The following is an 18,323-nucleotide window of genomic DNA, read 5'->3' on the forward strand; positions in this document are numbered from 1 at the left end:
ATACCGTCTAGTCGTGTTGCTTTACTGACATCGAGTTTATTAAGGTACTTAAGTACATTATTTTCTGTAACAATAGAGAAAGAGCAACTGTTTCGAAAAAAACATTTTTTTAAATAAAAAGCAAACACGAAATCTTTGGCGAATGTTCCTAAAGGTTTTGGCAATTTACTTACAAGTTTAGAAGCTACTGTTGTAAAAAAACTATTAAAATGGTTAGCCACTTCCATCTTGTCAAAAATAATGTCACCATTGATGTTCAAACCAATATTTCCAGAGGTACATTTTTTGGATGGCATACCTAGTTCTTTAAGTGATATCCTCAAGGATTTTGAATCATTTTCATTTTCAATGATAGAAAAATTTTTAAAGTCCCTTTTTGCACAAAATATAAGATGCTGAGCTTTATTTCTAAGAGATTTAAAATGATCATTATTATCAGCTGATTTTACTTTTTTATAAGCATAAACAGATTTATCTCTATCTTTAATACATTGTAAAATTTCATTTGTGACACAGGGCTCAGTTCTTTGCTTAAATCTAACAACTTTCACTGAAGCAAGTTTATCAATAACTGATAAAAATATTGATTTAAAACTGCACCATGCATCAGACACATTATCAGATTAAAGCCCAGGAGACCAATCGGCGTTTATTAAATTCATCTGAAAATCTTCCATGTTACAGTTTTTCAGGAATCTTACTTTAACAGAATTGTGTTTATTTATACACCTCTTTAGAAACTTTCCTTGTACAGTAAATGATGGAATGGTCACTAAGACCAACAAGGATGACACCACTTTGAGAACTTTTTTCTCTGTCCGATACTAAAATCAGGTCTATAATAGAGGAAGAATTGCTTACTCTAGTAAAATCAGTGATAAACTGAGTAAATTTAAACATGTGAATAAAAGACTGTAGGTGTTTAAATAAGACATTCCTTGGGGTGGTACTTGAAACATCAGTGTTAAAATCACCTAAAATAATACATTCACTTTCATTAAAACATGAATTTGAGGAACACACATTTTCTAAGAGATCATAAAAGTTTGTTTGCCTAGGGGGTCTATAAATACAACCACATAAAATAGGTTTAGTTTTTGGTAACAGTATCTCAAACCAAAGAGCTTCCAATTCATCGTGTAGAATATCGTCTAAAGTGTTAAAAGCTAGGTCACTTCTCACATATACACAAACACCTCCTTCATGTCGATTTCTGTCATTGCGTATAAGAATATAGTTATTAATCTGAATTTCAGAGTCAAAAATAGTGTCATCTAACCACGGTTCTGTCACACATATACAGGCAGCACGAGATTTACTAACAAACATGCGTATTTCGTCTATTTGGGTTAGCATTCTTCTGATGTTAAGATGAAAGTGAAGACCTCGCTTTTCAAAAAAACGGTAGTTGGTGGCGTCTTCAGGACCACTTGCCAAAGGACCTGGACAATGGTGAATATCTCCACACAACAAATAAATTGCGACACTAATATTACGATTTGTGTAATACACATATGAATTTCTTTGTTTTTTCTGAACATGTTGATAACTGGAAACAAAATTCTCGTAGACAGCAAGCTGACTGTAAGAAACAAAAAATTTGGATTCGTCATCTTGAAAAGGCAAAGTGGTAAACTCACTACAGATGTTACAATTCACAATTTTATTTACTGTTAGGAATGTAAGCATTTAATTACAGGGTAAACATATTTAATATTACAAAGCTCGTTAATACCAATACATTTATTATTAGAATTATGGTGTGGTTCATTCTTTGTTAGACTCACAGAGTTTCTCTTAGCGCCAACTTAGATATTAGTTGAATTTCTTTGTTCATCTTTGTTAGACTCACAGTGGAGTTTGTGAGAATCCTGCATGTAATTATGAGAGATTGTAAATCAATTGCATTTTCATCCTTTTTCAAAATCTCACCACTGTAGATAATTAAAAGTAAATTATATAGGTGTTCAAAGGTCGAACTTCATGTCCCGTGACTGTAAGGAATATTAAATACGTTCAAAGAGCGAAAAACTGCAGTGCCTTCAGCGCTTTGATTTGTCAATCCAAATATACACAATGCAGAGTCTATTTCAGCGTTATTGTCGCTAATAAATAGTTTAAACTACATTCACATGATTAAAACGTATCAATACAGTTCTTAACTGTAGGTACTCTACGTTATATCGGATAGTGGATTGTAATAACAATAATAATCACACTGAGCACTCTTTTGTCGTTTATTTGATCAACATACAATGCTGAAACTTAACAAACTTAATGAATTAACTCTACCGACATAACATGATGAGCCAGTACCCAATCTTACAACAAATCGTACGAAATATTGATTTTACGACGGAATGTTTGGTTCACAACAACAACATATTTTTTTATCAATATTTTCGTACAAATAGAATACATGTATATGCAACACTGGAATGGCATTTATAGAGTAGAAGAACTCACCGTATGATTAATAGGTTTGTGAGTAGCGACAACACTTAAAAAGTATCAAGTAACCTAATTGTTCGTACGATGGTTTATAAGACGGGCGCCTGGAGAATAGGTTAATTGAGTATCAATATTCCCCGCCCCTAGCAACGTCGTAGATGCACTTTGAAGGGTATGAAATAAAATTAATCTCTAAACATATATAAAAATAAATAAATAAAAAAGCTGATAAGTTAAAAATAAAGATAAAACAGATGATTGACACTTTTTGTTTCAGAAAGTACAAAGGAAAGTACAAATCCCGCTCTGTATACTAGTAGTTTAATAACAACGGTATGGATTGCCCGTTTAAGGCGCCGGGTTTCATTGCATTTATAATGTTTGAAACTGTTTCGACTTTATAAAGCAACTGCAAGAACGTGCGCGATTGCGTAAGCACCGGTAAACAAGTCGATATATATTTAATTAACAAAAAAAAATATTCGAATTAAACTCCGAAAGTTCTTTTTTTGGTTTTATTAAACATTTAGAATGCAATCTTATAACTATGAATACCGAAAAGCGATACTCAAACAATAAATGCAAGAGTTGCGCACGATAACACATGTGTTGATAGCAGCCACAGCTTTGTATTTTTTAGATGAGCCTCGCCCTGGGTTAACGGGTTGAATGCAAATGCGTAAAGTGCCGTCTCTGATTAGCATGTGCAGTCCTTTTAAGGAGCTCTCTTTTTGCGAAAATCTGGTTTATGTGGAAAGTTTCATCTCTGATTGGCCTTTGTGGACTGCACAGACTAATCTTAGACGAGACTCTATGTATAAGCATTAAGCCCCATTTTTCTAAAGCGCGGCTCATATTCTATGGAGGAGATTAGACCAGACCACATTTACGAGGCGAACATTTGTGGGCGTCTCGCTACGTTTTAGTCGGCGCCGCGCGGCGTTTTACCGACGGCGTTAACGACGGCGTCACACACGGCTCAGTCAGTTCGTCGGTGAAAGGCGCAGTTTTGCTGAACGTTTTACAGTTTGTGTGAGAGTCTTCGAGCCAGTCTAAAAACCGTGGGTCAAAGGTCACCTCCCCTTCGCCGACCTTCATACGGTGACCGTGAACCTGAGTGATCGAGTTATGCACGCCGAGATTATGCACATTTAACGTCACGGAACTCTGTACGTTATTTTTCTTGTACTTCACGTGAGGACTCGCTCGATCTTCCTGTAAAACGTACGTCTTCACGTTCGGAATCGAGTCATCCTTTATGTCCTTAAATGAGACTTCTTTGCTCCAGTTAGGATTCTCAGGGAGTCGGTAAGAGCATTTGATGTTTTTGTAACTTTCTCCGTTGTCGTAAATAGTAGTGTCCGCGGGTTTCGTTACCACGACACCGTTTCCGCCAAAATGGCGGCTTTGAAGCGCGGATTTGAGCATGCGCACGTGGTCAGTGCTAGACATAGGACGAACCGTGGGTTTCTCCGCGGTTTCCGGCCTCTCTTCTACGAGTAACGTCGATGCCGTGACCTCACAAAATGGCGACCGCGCAGGGTGAATCACATAATCCTCGGACGTTGATTCGTTGGGCTGAATAAACTTTTCCTGATTCAGTCTTATTCGGCGTTTGAAAATTTTGAGTGATGCCTGAAGCGAATTTTGACGCCTTTCGTTTTCGGAACAAAGGTCTTTATAGTCTAAAAGCCCCTTTAAACCTTCCTTTCTCACTGCAATTGCATTTCCTCGTAGCCCTATTTCACATGTATTTTCTTTCTCAATCGAAGTGTTTCGGACTCCATTTAAGACCGCCTGTGGCCCAGGACTCACGGCGCGTATGTTCACAAGCGGAATTTTGTGACTTCCGATGGTATGTTCGTCCATACGGAACCGCACTATTTTGGCATTTTCGGGTTTTGCGCCGCCGAGGAAATTAAATGTGGTTTTTGAACGGCGGTTGACGTCTCTAAACGATTCTCTTCCGCCGTCATCCATTTGAAACATCCTGCGTCCGTTAGTACCGGTACTTCGGCTGTTGAAACTGTCTTTGAAGTCGGAAAAGTCACCCCTTTTCGTGACTGAAGATGTCGTCTGCTGATCAGAATCAGTCAAGTGACCGTTGTTATGCTCGTGAAGATTATCAACAGTCAAACTGGAAGCGGTCGATTTGTTACTCCTAGAGCGGCTGATGCCGTTTATCGGTTTTCTCTCTGCGTTATCAATCAGATTTGTATCCCGTTTTACTGCCAACTCCACAATATGACGTCGTAAGCTCTCCTTGTCTGCGGATGACGTCAGGCGTGACGTATTGGAGCAGGAATGCGGCGTAGAGGGACGCAGCATCCTACCCGGCAGATGCCTGCAAAGAGAAATACAACCATTTTCAGCTTATTTGACATACTAAATTTTACGACGGTCATATGGTGAACTTACACGTGTGAAATGTGACGACTCTTTTTCATGTGATTGCATTCATGCAGTGGCGTAGCTATTGCATTTTCACGCTGTATGCCCGGTTATAAAGTAAAATAATGCTAGAAATGTAGAAATGAAGCTAAATGATTTAATGAGTAAACATACTTTAATATGTGTTTTCCTCTCTAACACTTGGAAACAGAGATGAGAAAGATTGTTTCTTTTTTATGAAAATGTATATATTTATGCATGTACTTTTCTTCCCTTTCAAGAAAAAAATTGTAGGCCCGGACCTACAAGGTACACATGTTGCTACTTCACTGCTTACACGACATATTTATCGGTTTTGATGTCAGTGTTATTTAGTATTTACTGATGGTTATGATAGAAAATAAATTAAGCAGTGAAACAGGAAAGTCCAAGTGTGTGTGGTTCACAGACACTTTTCATCCAAGTGAGAAATGACCGTCGAGGCCCGATTTTTAACTGGGTAGTGTTAAGACTTGTAATTATGGAACGCCATAGCTGTCTTACGTTGTCACATTTCTTTCTGTCTTCTTAAGAAGGTGTCGTATTATGTCAAACCGTCGTGTTATCTTGTCCAAATGTGGTGTTGACTTGTCGAAATACAGTCCTATTATGTCAAACCGTCGTGTAATCTTGTCCAAATGTGGTGTTGACTTGTTAAGTTGTCATGCTATCTTGTCCAAATGTGGTGTTGACTTGTCAAAACACAGTCATATTATTTCGAACAGTCGTGCTATCTTGTCAAAATCATATGCTGACTTGTCAAAATATAGTCCTATTATGTCGAACAGTCGTGCTATCTTGTCCAGATGTGGTGTTGACTTGTCAAAATACAGTCTTATCATGTCAAACAGTCGTGTTATCTTGGCAAAATCATGTGCTGACTTGTCAAAATACAGTCCTATTATGTCGAACAGTCGTGCTATCTTGTCAAAATCATGTGCTGACTTGTCAAAATACAGTCCTATTATGTCGAACAGTCGTGCTATCTTGTCAAAATCATGTGCTGACTTGTCAAAATACAGTCCTATTATGTCGAACAGTCGTGCTATCTTGTCAAAATCATGGGCTGACTTGTCAAAATACAGTCCTATTATGTCGAATAGTCGTGCTATCTTGTCAAAATCATGTGCTGACTTGTCAAAATACAGTCCTATTATGTCGAACAGTCGTGGTATCTTGTCAAAATCATGTGCTGACTTGTCAAAATATAGTCCTATTATGGCACGTCTGTTCGACATAATAGGACTGTATTTTGACAAGTCAGCACATGATTTTGCCAAGATAACACGACTGTTTGACATGATAAGACTGTATTTTGACAAGTCAACACCACATCTGGACAAGATAGCACGACTGTTCGACATAATAGGACTGTATTTTGACAAGTCAGCACATGATTTTGACAAGATAGCACGACTGTTCGACATAATAGGACTGTATTTTGACAAGTCAGCACATGATTTTGACAAGATAACACGACTGTTTGACATGATAAGACTGTATTTTGACAAGTCAACACCACATCTGGACAAGATAGCACGACTGTTCGACATTATAGGACTATATTTTGACAAGTAAGCACATGATTTTGACAAGATAGCACGACTGTTCGACATAATATGACTGTATTTTGACAAGTCAGCACATGATTTTGACAAGATAACACGACTGTTTGACATAATAACAGTGTATTTTGACAAAACAGCACCAGATTTAGACAAGATTGCACGACGGTTCGACATAATAGGACTGTGTTTTGACAAGTCAGCACATGATTTTGACAAGATAACACGAATGTTTGACATAATATGACTGTATTTTGACAAGTCAGCACATGATACGACGGTTCGACATAATAGGACTATATTTTGACAAGTCAGCACATGATTTCGACAAGATAGCACGACTGTTCGACATAATAGGACTGTATTTTGACAAGTCAGCACATGATTTTGACAAGATAATACGACGGTTTGACATAATACGACACCTTCTTAAGAAGACAGAATGAAATGTGACAACGTAAGACAGCTATGGCGTTCCATATGTAATAATCATGAAGATGTTTATATCGGTTTTATATATGTACGTGTACTTTCCTTAATCATTGTTTTGAAGTGAGCGTTATTCACCCCAGGAAACCCGATACCTTGTGAGCAGCGTAATACCATTCGAGTAGCGTTGTGTATTTAAGCGTGAACTTACATAGGGAAGTAAATTTGAAACATTAAAAAATTACAAAGTCCAATTTGAAACAACTGTGTATTAATATTGATAACAAAGGTATTGGCCTACATGTCGAAAAAATCCTGACAAATGTTCTTAAAAAATGAGCGAAATGTGGCTCCCTGAAGTAGAAAATGGTCCATGTTCAGGTATTTAGGGGAGAAAAAACTGCTTTAATTTGCAAGCCACTACAATAATTAAAGGATTTATACAAACTTACACATGTCTGCCATAACCTCTCAGCAGGATTTCTCCAGAAAACTATTTTTATGGAGAAATTTGCGTTTTTTATGACCATGTTGGCACAACATGGATACCATCTGGAGAAGAATAGGAAACCTTATGTGAGCAGCGACTTTATAATTCTTTTTCGTGACAAAAAACCTAATTTCCAGCCATGTTGTTGCAATTTCTTTGCTTTGTAGAGGCCTATAGTATGTGTATGTGGGCACATATGCATACACATGTACTTTTAATGCCTTACATATTATCAATACTGCCTTTTCAACATGCTCCAGTTTTATTTCACTTTACCAACACTTTTTTGGAAAATATAAAGAAAGTCTTGACTACTTTGTCACATAAATTAATTGGTTAGGTGCATAGAATGATGTTTTAATCAGTGTATGTGGGGGTTGTATGTATAATATTTAATTGTGGCGTGTTCTGAGACTTTTGGTACTAATTCGGCAAGCGTCATAATGAGAAAAACTCTTTTAAAACGACGTCGCTAAACTTGCGCTTAATTTTGTTTAGATTGCCTAATGTTTTCTGTGATTTTACTGTTTAGCGTATTTAAGTAATATAAAATCGGCACAGACTGGCCATGGAAGGAATTGTCTATCAAACAAATAGTTGATTTTGACCTTTAATTTCAATGAGCTGACTTGTTACTCCCCTTTTAACGAATTTGGTCACGGCTAGTTTATAGACACAAACAAGACTTCAACACATGTTGATACCGATTTTAGCTTGATGCTATATATATTATTTGGATTTAAGAGGTTGAAGTGACATTGACCTTTGACCTTGTGATCTAACAATGGATTTTACCTGTAAAACTTATAGAGGTGCATCAACATATGAATTTTGAAGGCTGTATGTGGAAGCACTTCAATTATACAGTCAATGATAAGTTTTCTATAAGAGATCACATTGACCTTTGACCTAGTGACCTAAAACGGGGCGGGACGTGTGAAAGTCATCAAGGTGCATTTACACATAAAATGTGAAGGCTGTAGGTGGAAGCAATTCAAATCTGGAGCCTATGCTACAGTTTTCTATAAGAGAGCACAGTGACCTCGACCTTTAACCTAGTGACCTAAAAGACGATGTAGTGTATATATAAAGCTATAAGGGTGCATCAACATATAAAGTTTATAGGTTGTATGTTCATTTGTTCAAAAGTTATTTCATGAAAACAAATCGGGACGGACAGACGGACAAAAATCGGGACGGACGTGACGTACTGAGACAGGGACAGACGGAACAATCTGATTCCTATATAGCCCCAAACAGAGTTTGTGGGGGTTTAATAATGTGTGTGTGTGGGGGGGGGGGGGCAACACTAGCATTGTGATAAATTGTAATTTTAGCACAAAGTGGCAAATGACTTAGCAATTAAGATAAAACTATCAGCTTTGCATATATATTAAAAGTGGACATAGTATAACCACATTACATATCAGACAAAGGATTCAAGTTTCTGAAAAGATGTTGGATGAAATGCAAAGAATATCATAGAATGTATTAAAGAGCATTAAAAGTACATTCGTATGCATATATGCCCACATACACTTACATTAGGCCTCTACAAAGCAAAGAAATTGCAACAACATGGCTGGAAATTAGGTTTTTTGTCACGAAAAAGAATTATGAAGTCGCTGCTCACATAAGGTTTCCTATTCTTCTGCAGATGGTATCCATGTTGTGCCAACATAGTCAGTCAAAAAGTAAATTTCTCCACAAGAAATAGTTTTCTGGAGAAACCCTGCAGAGAGGTTGTGGCAGACATGTGTAAGTTTTTATAAATCATTTCATTATTGTAGTGGCTTGCAAATTAAAGCAGTTTTTCTCCCCTAAATCCCTGAACATTGCCCAATTTGCCCGATCTTCTACTTCAGGGAGCCACATTTCGCTATTATTTTTAAAGAAATTTGTCAGGATTTTTTCTACATGTAGGCAAATACCTTTGCAATCAATGTTAATACACAGTTGTTTCAAATTGGACTTTGATTTTTTTTTTATGTTTCCAATTTACTTACCCTATGTAAGTTCACGCTAAAATACACAACGCTGCTCGAATGGTATTACGCTGCTCACAAGGTATCGGGTTTCCTGGTTATTTAACAAATTTTATGCCATGAAAATAGTTCACACAAGTATTTTGAGACAGACATTGTACAAAATAAACACATTCTACTTAGGGCTCGAGCAAAGACCTTTGCCTTTGCCATAAACGAAACTATACCGGTAGTCCTTATATAAATCAGAGACGTAGATAACATAGATGTTATCTACGTCTCTGTATAAATGGGAGAGGGGTGATGAATAGTCAATTTGCAAAACTATGAACGGAATGTAATATTATTTTAAGGTCACAACATATGAGAAGACGATTTGAAACCCTGGTCGTTTTTAAAGGGGTCGTGCGAACGGATCATTTTCACGCCGTTTACCTGTCCGCGTTCCTGTGGCTCTTGAGAGCCGGAAGTTGTTTGAGGGCCGATGTAACAGGATGTACCTGGGGTACATGAGGCCGTGGAGGCTTCATTGGGTCGTTTACTTTCATGACTCCAAGCATTCCTGCGCGGGAGTACGTTCACTTCTATAGAGTAGTCGATATTATTGTTGGTTTAATTGTTATCTAATAACGTTCTATGACTGTTCAAAACGTTTCGGATTTGGCGTATTTCCCATATTAATGCTTTACTCGAATTGCAATAAGTATAAAAGCTAGTAGTTCAGTCATGCATATTTCGCCAAGCACTTGAATTAGGATATTCCTAAATGTTTGCCAAATAATCTTTCCGATTTTGTATCTCGAGGCATTTGTTTATGCAGAGGTATGCAATAGTAGGTCAATTTATTCCATTTGTCTCAAACAGTTGCCGCATGACCTCAGTATACTCTACTCGTTATCGCGTCAATTTAAGTTGGAATTAAATCCAAATGACACACGTAGAAACTGTTTGAAAGGCCCATGCACACACGTCATACGTTTGTTGAAGAAACTTCCATGTGGAAAACGTTAAATCTGCTATGATCCTCTCTGATCCATGTGTCAACAAATTAATACACAAAATACCGAGTTTACACGGAATGTAAACTAAAATGCAACTCAAAAAGTCAACTGAACATTATTTAACTGATCTACTCCATAATTCCATTACAATCCACCAGTGTTTAGTTAGAGATAAAAAAAGTTCATGGTTTAATCATCAAAACGACATAAATGCACGTAAGCTACTCGAAACATGCGTTTCTTATATACCCTTAAGACGATTCCGACTATTTCTTTTGTGATTTAGCAGATAAGAAATGTCTTATACAAGTCCAACAGATCGTCTTATATCAATTTAAATCCAACAACTTATTTTAATCGTATAACACAGATTTGAACACACATTTTGATATTTAACTCTAAAAAAGATGCACGGAAAGAACAAACACTGGCACAACTGCGTTAAAATCCCAAAGCCGAACAACACACATTACATTAAATACTATTAAAGCCGCCGGCAGTGATTGTTGAAGTCCCACTTGAGAACTCGATATGAACGGTCCTGAAGTATTGGAATCATAACAATTTACCGTTCAAATCTATACAGCGACATTTGATATCAAACTTGCAACCGAATACAGATAGTGGCGGCCGATAAGTGAATATTTTTTATAGACGGGTAGTGATTGTAAATCACCCTTCAGTGATCCAAGATTTCGTAAGCGAGCTATTCCCAGACAGCAATCAATTTTTACTGCCTTTGAGATGTCAATGAAATTTAGTAATGGCAGTTAATGGAACCGGGGATCTTAATGGCCAATTACGGGTACATAATCGTGTTCCTATGTCCTCCAAATTAAGCTTACAATAAAACATGTAATGTAATTGAATAGCATAAACTAGCCTTTTATTACAAGCGCGTGTATTAACCAAAAACTCAAAATTATTTTAACGGAACATGGATACATGTGACCAGTGTATCTAAAGTCTCGTAAGGACGTGGTAACTCCTGACCAGACAGCGCTTAATGCATAAGACCCATTTTCGTATGACGGGGCTCATTTAGGTACATTCTACAAGCATTATCAAATCTGCCGATGTCGTCTCCCAAAAAATACAATGCACGTGGTGTTTTTTTTTTACTTAATCGTTGATAGAATAAAACACGTAATAAACATAAGATGGATGAATGTTCTTTCCATTTCGAAAGTGTGTCGACGTTTCCTTGTTTATTACTGTTGCATTTTCCTTTCTGTATTACCATGTTTACAGAGGCATCCCATAGTGGGAAAAAACGGGCCTCGAAATAATAGTTGGGATTGACCAATCTATTTCATATCTGCGACGTATGGTAGTGGTATTGTTTTAATGCGAATATGTTACTGTACTGCATATACAAACTTTAAAATACTGTTTCGTGACTTTCGAATTTAAAGTAATTAATAATAAAAAACACTTAACACATTATCTGTTAAAGAACGTGTTTATTTCAGTCATTTTGTCTTCATGTTTCAAATTTGCACTGCATTTATTGACATTCATACCAAATAAGTTACCCTAAGCTTTTTATGCCATCAATTTCACATTAAACCTGATTAAAAGGGACATGTTAACAATTTGGAAAAAAATGACGATTTTCAAAACAAAGATCAGTTTATTGATAGCTCTTTGTTCAAATTTTATGCCACAAATTCAAAAAATAATGCATGAAATCAGTAAAATAATACGCGTTTGTTAAGCTTTTCCTGGATAATTTTGAAAATATGTAGAATATTAGCATTTATAATTCGCTGAGAAATACTTAAGCCTGCGCGGGGTAGTGGAAGTGCAGTAGCTTTTGCTTTCATAGGTACCGCTTTGGAGTCCCAAGGGAGGCGATATTTGATATTAAACTGTTTTCTCACTATAGTAGTTAAGACAATACAAAACATTTAAGATAAGGGATACACATATTTAATTACTTTTTTCAAAACTACAAAAATCTGTGATCAAATAGCTGTAAATGACTCAGTTGCTTTCCGTCAAGAGATTCGAAATATAAACATTTTGATTAACTATGGCTTTGATACAGCAATAAATATCTCGCCAGGGGGTTAAATGCTTCGAAAACGAATCGTTTCTAATACCAGGTGGACGCAGTTAAACACGATTCGCTCGTCTGACATTTTTATATAGTAATGAAAAAAAATCCTACAAATTCCGGTATGAGCTCAGTTTATCTTAATAAAGGCAAAACGGTACGAAAAGTTTAACTAAAAGCGCTGATCGCATTCGTTATTGCGAAACATTAGGCAAGCATCCGAACAGTATAACTGGATGGTTTGTTTGAGAAAAATGAACTAAACAGAAATCAGTCCATAGCTTTTAATATTGGGAATTAAGAATAAGACAAAAACAACACATAAAGCAATAACACCGTTCGACATTCTAGAAAGAACGATCGCATTACATTGTGTTACGTACGAGGGAAATACATTTTATTAAGTACGAGCGCAATACATTTTATTAAGTGCGAGCGCAATACGTTTTATTAAGTACGAGCGCAGTACATTTTATAAAGTGCGAGCGCAATACATTTTATTTAGTACGAGCGCAATACATTTTATTAAGTACGAGCGCAGTGCAAGCTCAATACACATGGTCGCATGGCCTTTATTAAAGATGACCGCCACGCATTTCAGAAAGTACAACCGCATGCAATTTTTTTAAAGTGCGATCGCAAAGCGTTTTATAAAGACCGATCGCATGGAAATGTATTACGTGAAGTAGCAAGGCTTTTAATAAAAATATTAAGAACAATGCATTCAATTTAAATCGATCACATAGATTTAAAAATGCACAAAGTGCATTGCCTTTCGTTAGGTTATATCGCAAAGCACACGCCATATAAAAGTTATAATTTTAAAACCTTCGTAACCATTACTATACGATACTATTGTATAACATATGTTAATACTTATTTCAGGCATAAGTTTGTCATGTTGTGTTTTCTTTGCAAATTCAATGTCGTAGGACTTGGAAAATGTTATGAAATAAAACAACCAAACATACATACATGTACCTGCATGATAAGCAATTTTAATGATCCAAACACGTTTTATAGAAGATTTAACATGTACAACTGACACAGCCAGCAGATGCACCAAACAAACTGATTGTAATTGGAAAGTAATAAAAATAATACAGACATAAACATAATAAAACACGCACCCATCGATAAGTCTACTGTAAAGTCAATCACCTTGACTGTTTGTTAATTCGGCCATGAGATTAAACGATTATACGATTAAAATGTTATTGATTTTAAAAGGAATCAAGTTTATACAGGGAGTGTATTCATAGATTCGAAAATGATAAAATTAATAATACCCGGTCATAAATGGATTTGTGCGGATCAAAAGAGTTAAACCATTGTTGAAAAACATTTGCCACTGTACATTGATTATATAATTACTATACAAGTTCGTTTCCAGATTACTTAGTTAAAATTTCTGCAATACACAAAGCTAAAGTGTATAGAATTAACATTAACTTAACGATTAATATATGATACATAATGACCTTTAACACCATGCGCTATGCCAGAAACTAGTTTTGCTAACCTTGAAGTCAACAACCGACCGTAGCACAAAATCAATGATAATTACTTTATAAACTATGTTATACACGCATTTAAATTGTTACAAATGCCACATAATCATGTGGATTGTTGATTGCATGTCATTTAATTTGATGAAAATCTCAACACAATGCTAACTAACTTCAGTTTTCGCGGCCTTCCCTTTATGCATGTGACTAACGACTTAATCAAATACCTCACAGTATCGAATAACAATTGCGAATGTTAAGTCAATAACACGCGCTAGGAGAAAATGACGTGTGAAGAGTTTGAATCTCTAAATTCCCGTCCAAAAATCAGTTCAACGTATAGTTCCCTTTAGCTTTAAAATTCAATTTTAACCCATTTATGCCTAGCGTCTAGAAAAAGGGCCTTGGCAGACAGCGTAGACACAGATGAGACGCCGCATGATGCGGCGTCTCATCATGGTCTGCGCTGTTTGCTTAAAGGAATATCTGTAAGAAATATTCTAAACATAGAAATAAATATACTCGACATCCCTAATTTTGGAAATAAATTGATCCAATTTAGAAGGATGGGAGAGTCCACTAAGCATAAATGGGTTAAATGAGCAGAACGTTTATAACAAAGCTGAATAGTAATATAAATAACATTCAAACGTATTCTCTTAACGGTATCAAAGAAAACTGGTCTTCGTATTATATATTTTCAAAGGTTTTATTTCAGAATACATTAAACTTGGAGCCAATGCGTACTCAAACATATAACACACAATGTAGTCAACAGTGGTCAATGACATACAGGCATATACATATATACTTTTTAGCAATATACATTTAGAATTAACAATAATATATTTCATTAGAGTTAACAACTTTTTTATCAAACGTTTGTTACTTTATTTAACATACAAATAATTTAAACCATGTTCATAATCAAGTATACTTGTAATATAGTATATCATTAAGTAAAACGCCTAAACACCTGACAAAATTCGGAAAATAAATTACGATTTATAAATCTGATGCCATGGAATTTCGATTTAAAAAAACAGGTCTTTGCCGTTTTCAATCTAAGAGGATTCTTGAGTGATGTGAGTCCCGTAGCATTGCATATTCTTCCATTAAATATAATTTGATAAGCGTTCTGAGAAAACGGGGAAAATGCATGTGCGTAAAGTGTCATCCCAGATTAGCCTGTGCAGCCCGCACAGGCTAATCAGGGACGATACTTTCCACTTTTATGGTATTTTTGTTCAAAGGAAGTTTCTTTTACACGAAAATCCAATTATGGCTGAAAGTGTTGTCCTGGATTAGCCTGTGTGGACTACACAAGCTAATCTGGAATAACACTTTACGCACATGCATTAAGTCCCGTTTTCTCAAAACGCGACTCATTTGTTTCGTTTTGTTTGGCGCATTTTATGAATCAGTCTTTCATTTTAATACCAGTACATCTACCTTAGAAATAACTTCCATATGAATTCTTACCAATTCGATAATGCGTTTACACTAAACACCATTAGCATGCGTATGTGCGTATATGCGTATGTAGATATTATATTTATGTGAATATACATTTGCAAGCATTCACATTTTACTCCAATACCCAAACCAGTATCATTTCATGTAATCGACGGTAATAACAATACTTACTTGTACCGTCTTCATACGTATCGAGTATATGTCAAATTATGACCAAACAGGTGTTTGCAAATAATACAATTTGGTTTGAATACTTTTTAGTTTTAACAAGTCGTTTCAATGAGTCATGTTCTGATTGAAGGTGTAGATTATATGACATGGTTATACAAAAACTGTAAAAATCTTTATACAAACTTTTGGCACAAAATGTGATGTCTGAACCATCAACATTTTACAAAAAATCGACTTTAAAATTAATTATGGATCAATAATAAAAAAAAAATGCTGATTGTTCCGTCCTTAATTATTCATCTTCAAACAAAGTGTCGAAAAACTGATTTGTTAGTTTCACCCTATCCGTATTATAAATCAAAGGGGCAACGACGAAAACGTTAATAACTCACCGGTTATGGAAGTTAAATATCCCATGGTAATTTATTCCACAGTCAATTAATCACTTTAAATCAACCAACTCGAAAACATAAGGTAAGGAATTTGTCAAGTGAATACCAAATCTTTGTTTATCTCAAAGATAAAATAATACGGAAACAGTGTATTGATAAATCCGCTTTACTCGGTGTAAAGGCCGCGGCATTCTACTTAATAATGAAGCAGTTACGGTTTTTGTTTGAACGACGAGGCTTAAAAGGTATTTGATACAGTGTGTTATAGAGCCGGCAATCAATCGAACAAACTGCCAATACGGGGATCTTTATTGACACGTCCTCAGCGGTAGATCATACGCCACGAGCCCAGTCGCAAATATTGATAGGAATACAATTAAATGTCGGTATCGGCTTGTCTTAATTAGGCGAGATACTGTTCAAATAGCACAACGGGTAGTACACACTACTATTACAATGCTATCCTTAAGTCCGACGTCAACTGTATACGAAAAAAGAACGACATAAAAATAACTTTTTATTTAAATACCGGTCAATGTTCAGAATGTAGAATAGTTTTTTTTTCAATTTCAATTATTATTTAAAGGGGCCTTTTCACGTTTTGGTAAATTGACAAAATTCAAAAAAGTTGTTTCAGATTCGCAAATTTTCGTTGTAGTTATGATATTTGTGAGGAAACCGTAATAATGAACATTGACTAAGCTCTAAAATAGCGATTATATGCATCTTTTGACGATTTAAAACCCCGAAAATTATAAAGCGTTGCAACGCGAAACGAAGTAATAATTTGGAGAGTTCTGTTGTCGTTATATTTTGTGAAACTACATAATTATAAAATACACAAGGCGTTGTTTACGGAAGGATGGCCGAGTGGTCAAAGTGGCAGACTTTTTACTCCAGAACTCCAGGGGTCAGTGGTTCGAGACCTGCTACATATTTCCTGTTTTTCTTTATTCTTGATTTTTTACTGTAGCTTTTTATATCAAATGTTAACATTTAACAATATAAAGCATTTAATGACAACCTTCAAAACATGTGAATAGGCCCCTTTAAAACAAGAGGGTAATGATAGCCATGAAGCGTTAACCCGAGTTCGAAGTATATTAACAGTAGAAAATTGACCTTTTTGGTCCAAGAATTAAAATCGCTTAATTTATTGTCAAGATTATCATTCTGACCAAATTTCATTGGAATTGAGTCATAAATAAAGACTCGATCTAGACCAGAGTGGAAACAAGGTTATTTTAAATGTAATCTGGTGACATAGTTTTTGGAAACATTTGACCCAAATTCACACTCAGCCTTGATAAATCTTCTGGCATGTGTTTCTATTTGTCGTTTTACCCTTCTTGATGATCAGAGATCTGGATTTCTTGCCTTGTTGGATTTTGTATAACATCAATGTGATTTCAGTATTTAGCAAATGTTTAGAACATAAGGCATACGTGCATTATTGGATCATTCACCACTATAACTTTAAGACCACAGTCGTTTTACAAAAGCTGAGGACACCGCTCAAGAAATTATCATAAATTGGACAACATGTGCGAAAATATATGTGCATCGCTCTGGGAGGACGGGGCTTAATGCAAAGGCGTAAAGCGCCGTCCCAGATAAGCCTGTGTGGCCTATCCGAGGCCTGTCAGGGACAACACTTTTCTGCCTTAACTAGATGTTTGCTATTAATATAGCTTTTAATTTAATTAATAAATAAATAATATTAATAACTTACTTTAAACGAAAAATACCATATAAGAGGAAAGTGTCGTCCCTGTTTATTATCCTGTGCGGACTGTGGAGTTTCATGAATATTTAGTCATGTAATTGCCTCTATATACTAGTAGATCATACGGTTTTTCAGATACTTGACCACGAGTTCTTGTTCCATGTGACCCTGATTCTGAAGGTAATTACGTAATCACCTACTTTTATTAAGAGAATATTGAGGCCGGATTTTATTGATAAGAATCAAAATATTTTAATTTAGCATCGTTCACACTACTTTGACAGGAAAACATCACTAAACATCAAAATACATGATCATGATATGACGTGTTAATTTTATGTAAGCACAGACGGTATTTCTGACAAAGTTGTACCCTTCTGCAAATTGATTGATACTGAGAACGAATATCTCCGCCTCTTTCCCAGCAAACTGATAGCTAAAAATATGTCAAATACAGTGTTAGATTGTGCAGAGGTTTAATATTAGAAACGTTGAAGACAAGAGAATGCCTTTCCCCACATCTTAGAACAAAAAAGTTCATTTTCACAAAGATCCGTAGAACGCAAAAACCATATTTGTAAACTACTATAATTGGCGATTAACAAACCTTTAAAAGCAATGAGGTAAATGCTTCTTCATT

The 18,323-nt window shown here is 35.8% G+C and overlaps 1 protein-coding gene across 2 annotated transcripts; it reads right to left on the reverse strand.

Moving 5' to 3' along the window:
* Positions 1–2,223: 2,223 nt before the first annotated feature.
* On the reverse strand, positions 2,224–18,269 carry LOC127841321 (uncharacterized). Of its 2 annotated transcripts, none has more exons than XM_052370040.1 (2): positions 15,958–18,269; positions 2,224–4,795 (listed from the first exon to the last, which is right to left on the reverse strand). In XM_052370040.1, exon 2 carries the CDS (start codon positions 4,777–4,779, stop codon positions 3,367–3,369), a length of 1,413 nt encoding a protein of 470 aa, XP_052226000.1. In that variant the 5' UTR covers positions 4,780–4,795; positions 15,958–18,269; the 3' UTR covers positions 2,224–3,366. The 2 variants fall into 2 exon arrangements, with proteins under 2 accessions (XP_052226000.1, XP_052225999.1); XM_052370039.1 differs by lacking the exon at positions 15,958–18,269 and adding an exon at positions 9,786–10,968.
* Positions 18,270–18,323: the final 54 nt, after the last annotated feature.

This window comes from Dreissena polymorpha, chromosome 8 (assembly GCF_020536995.1).
Source record: "Dreissena polymorpha isolate Duluth1 chromosome 8, UMN_Dpol_1.0, whole genome shotgun sequence".
NCBI classification, from domain to species: Eukaryota; Metazoa; Mollusca; class Bivalvia; order Myida; family Dreissenidae; genus Dreissena; species Dreissena polymorpha.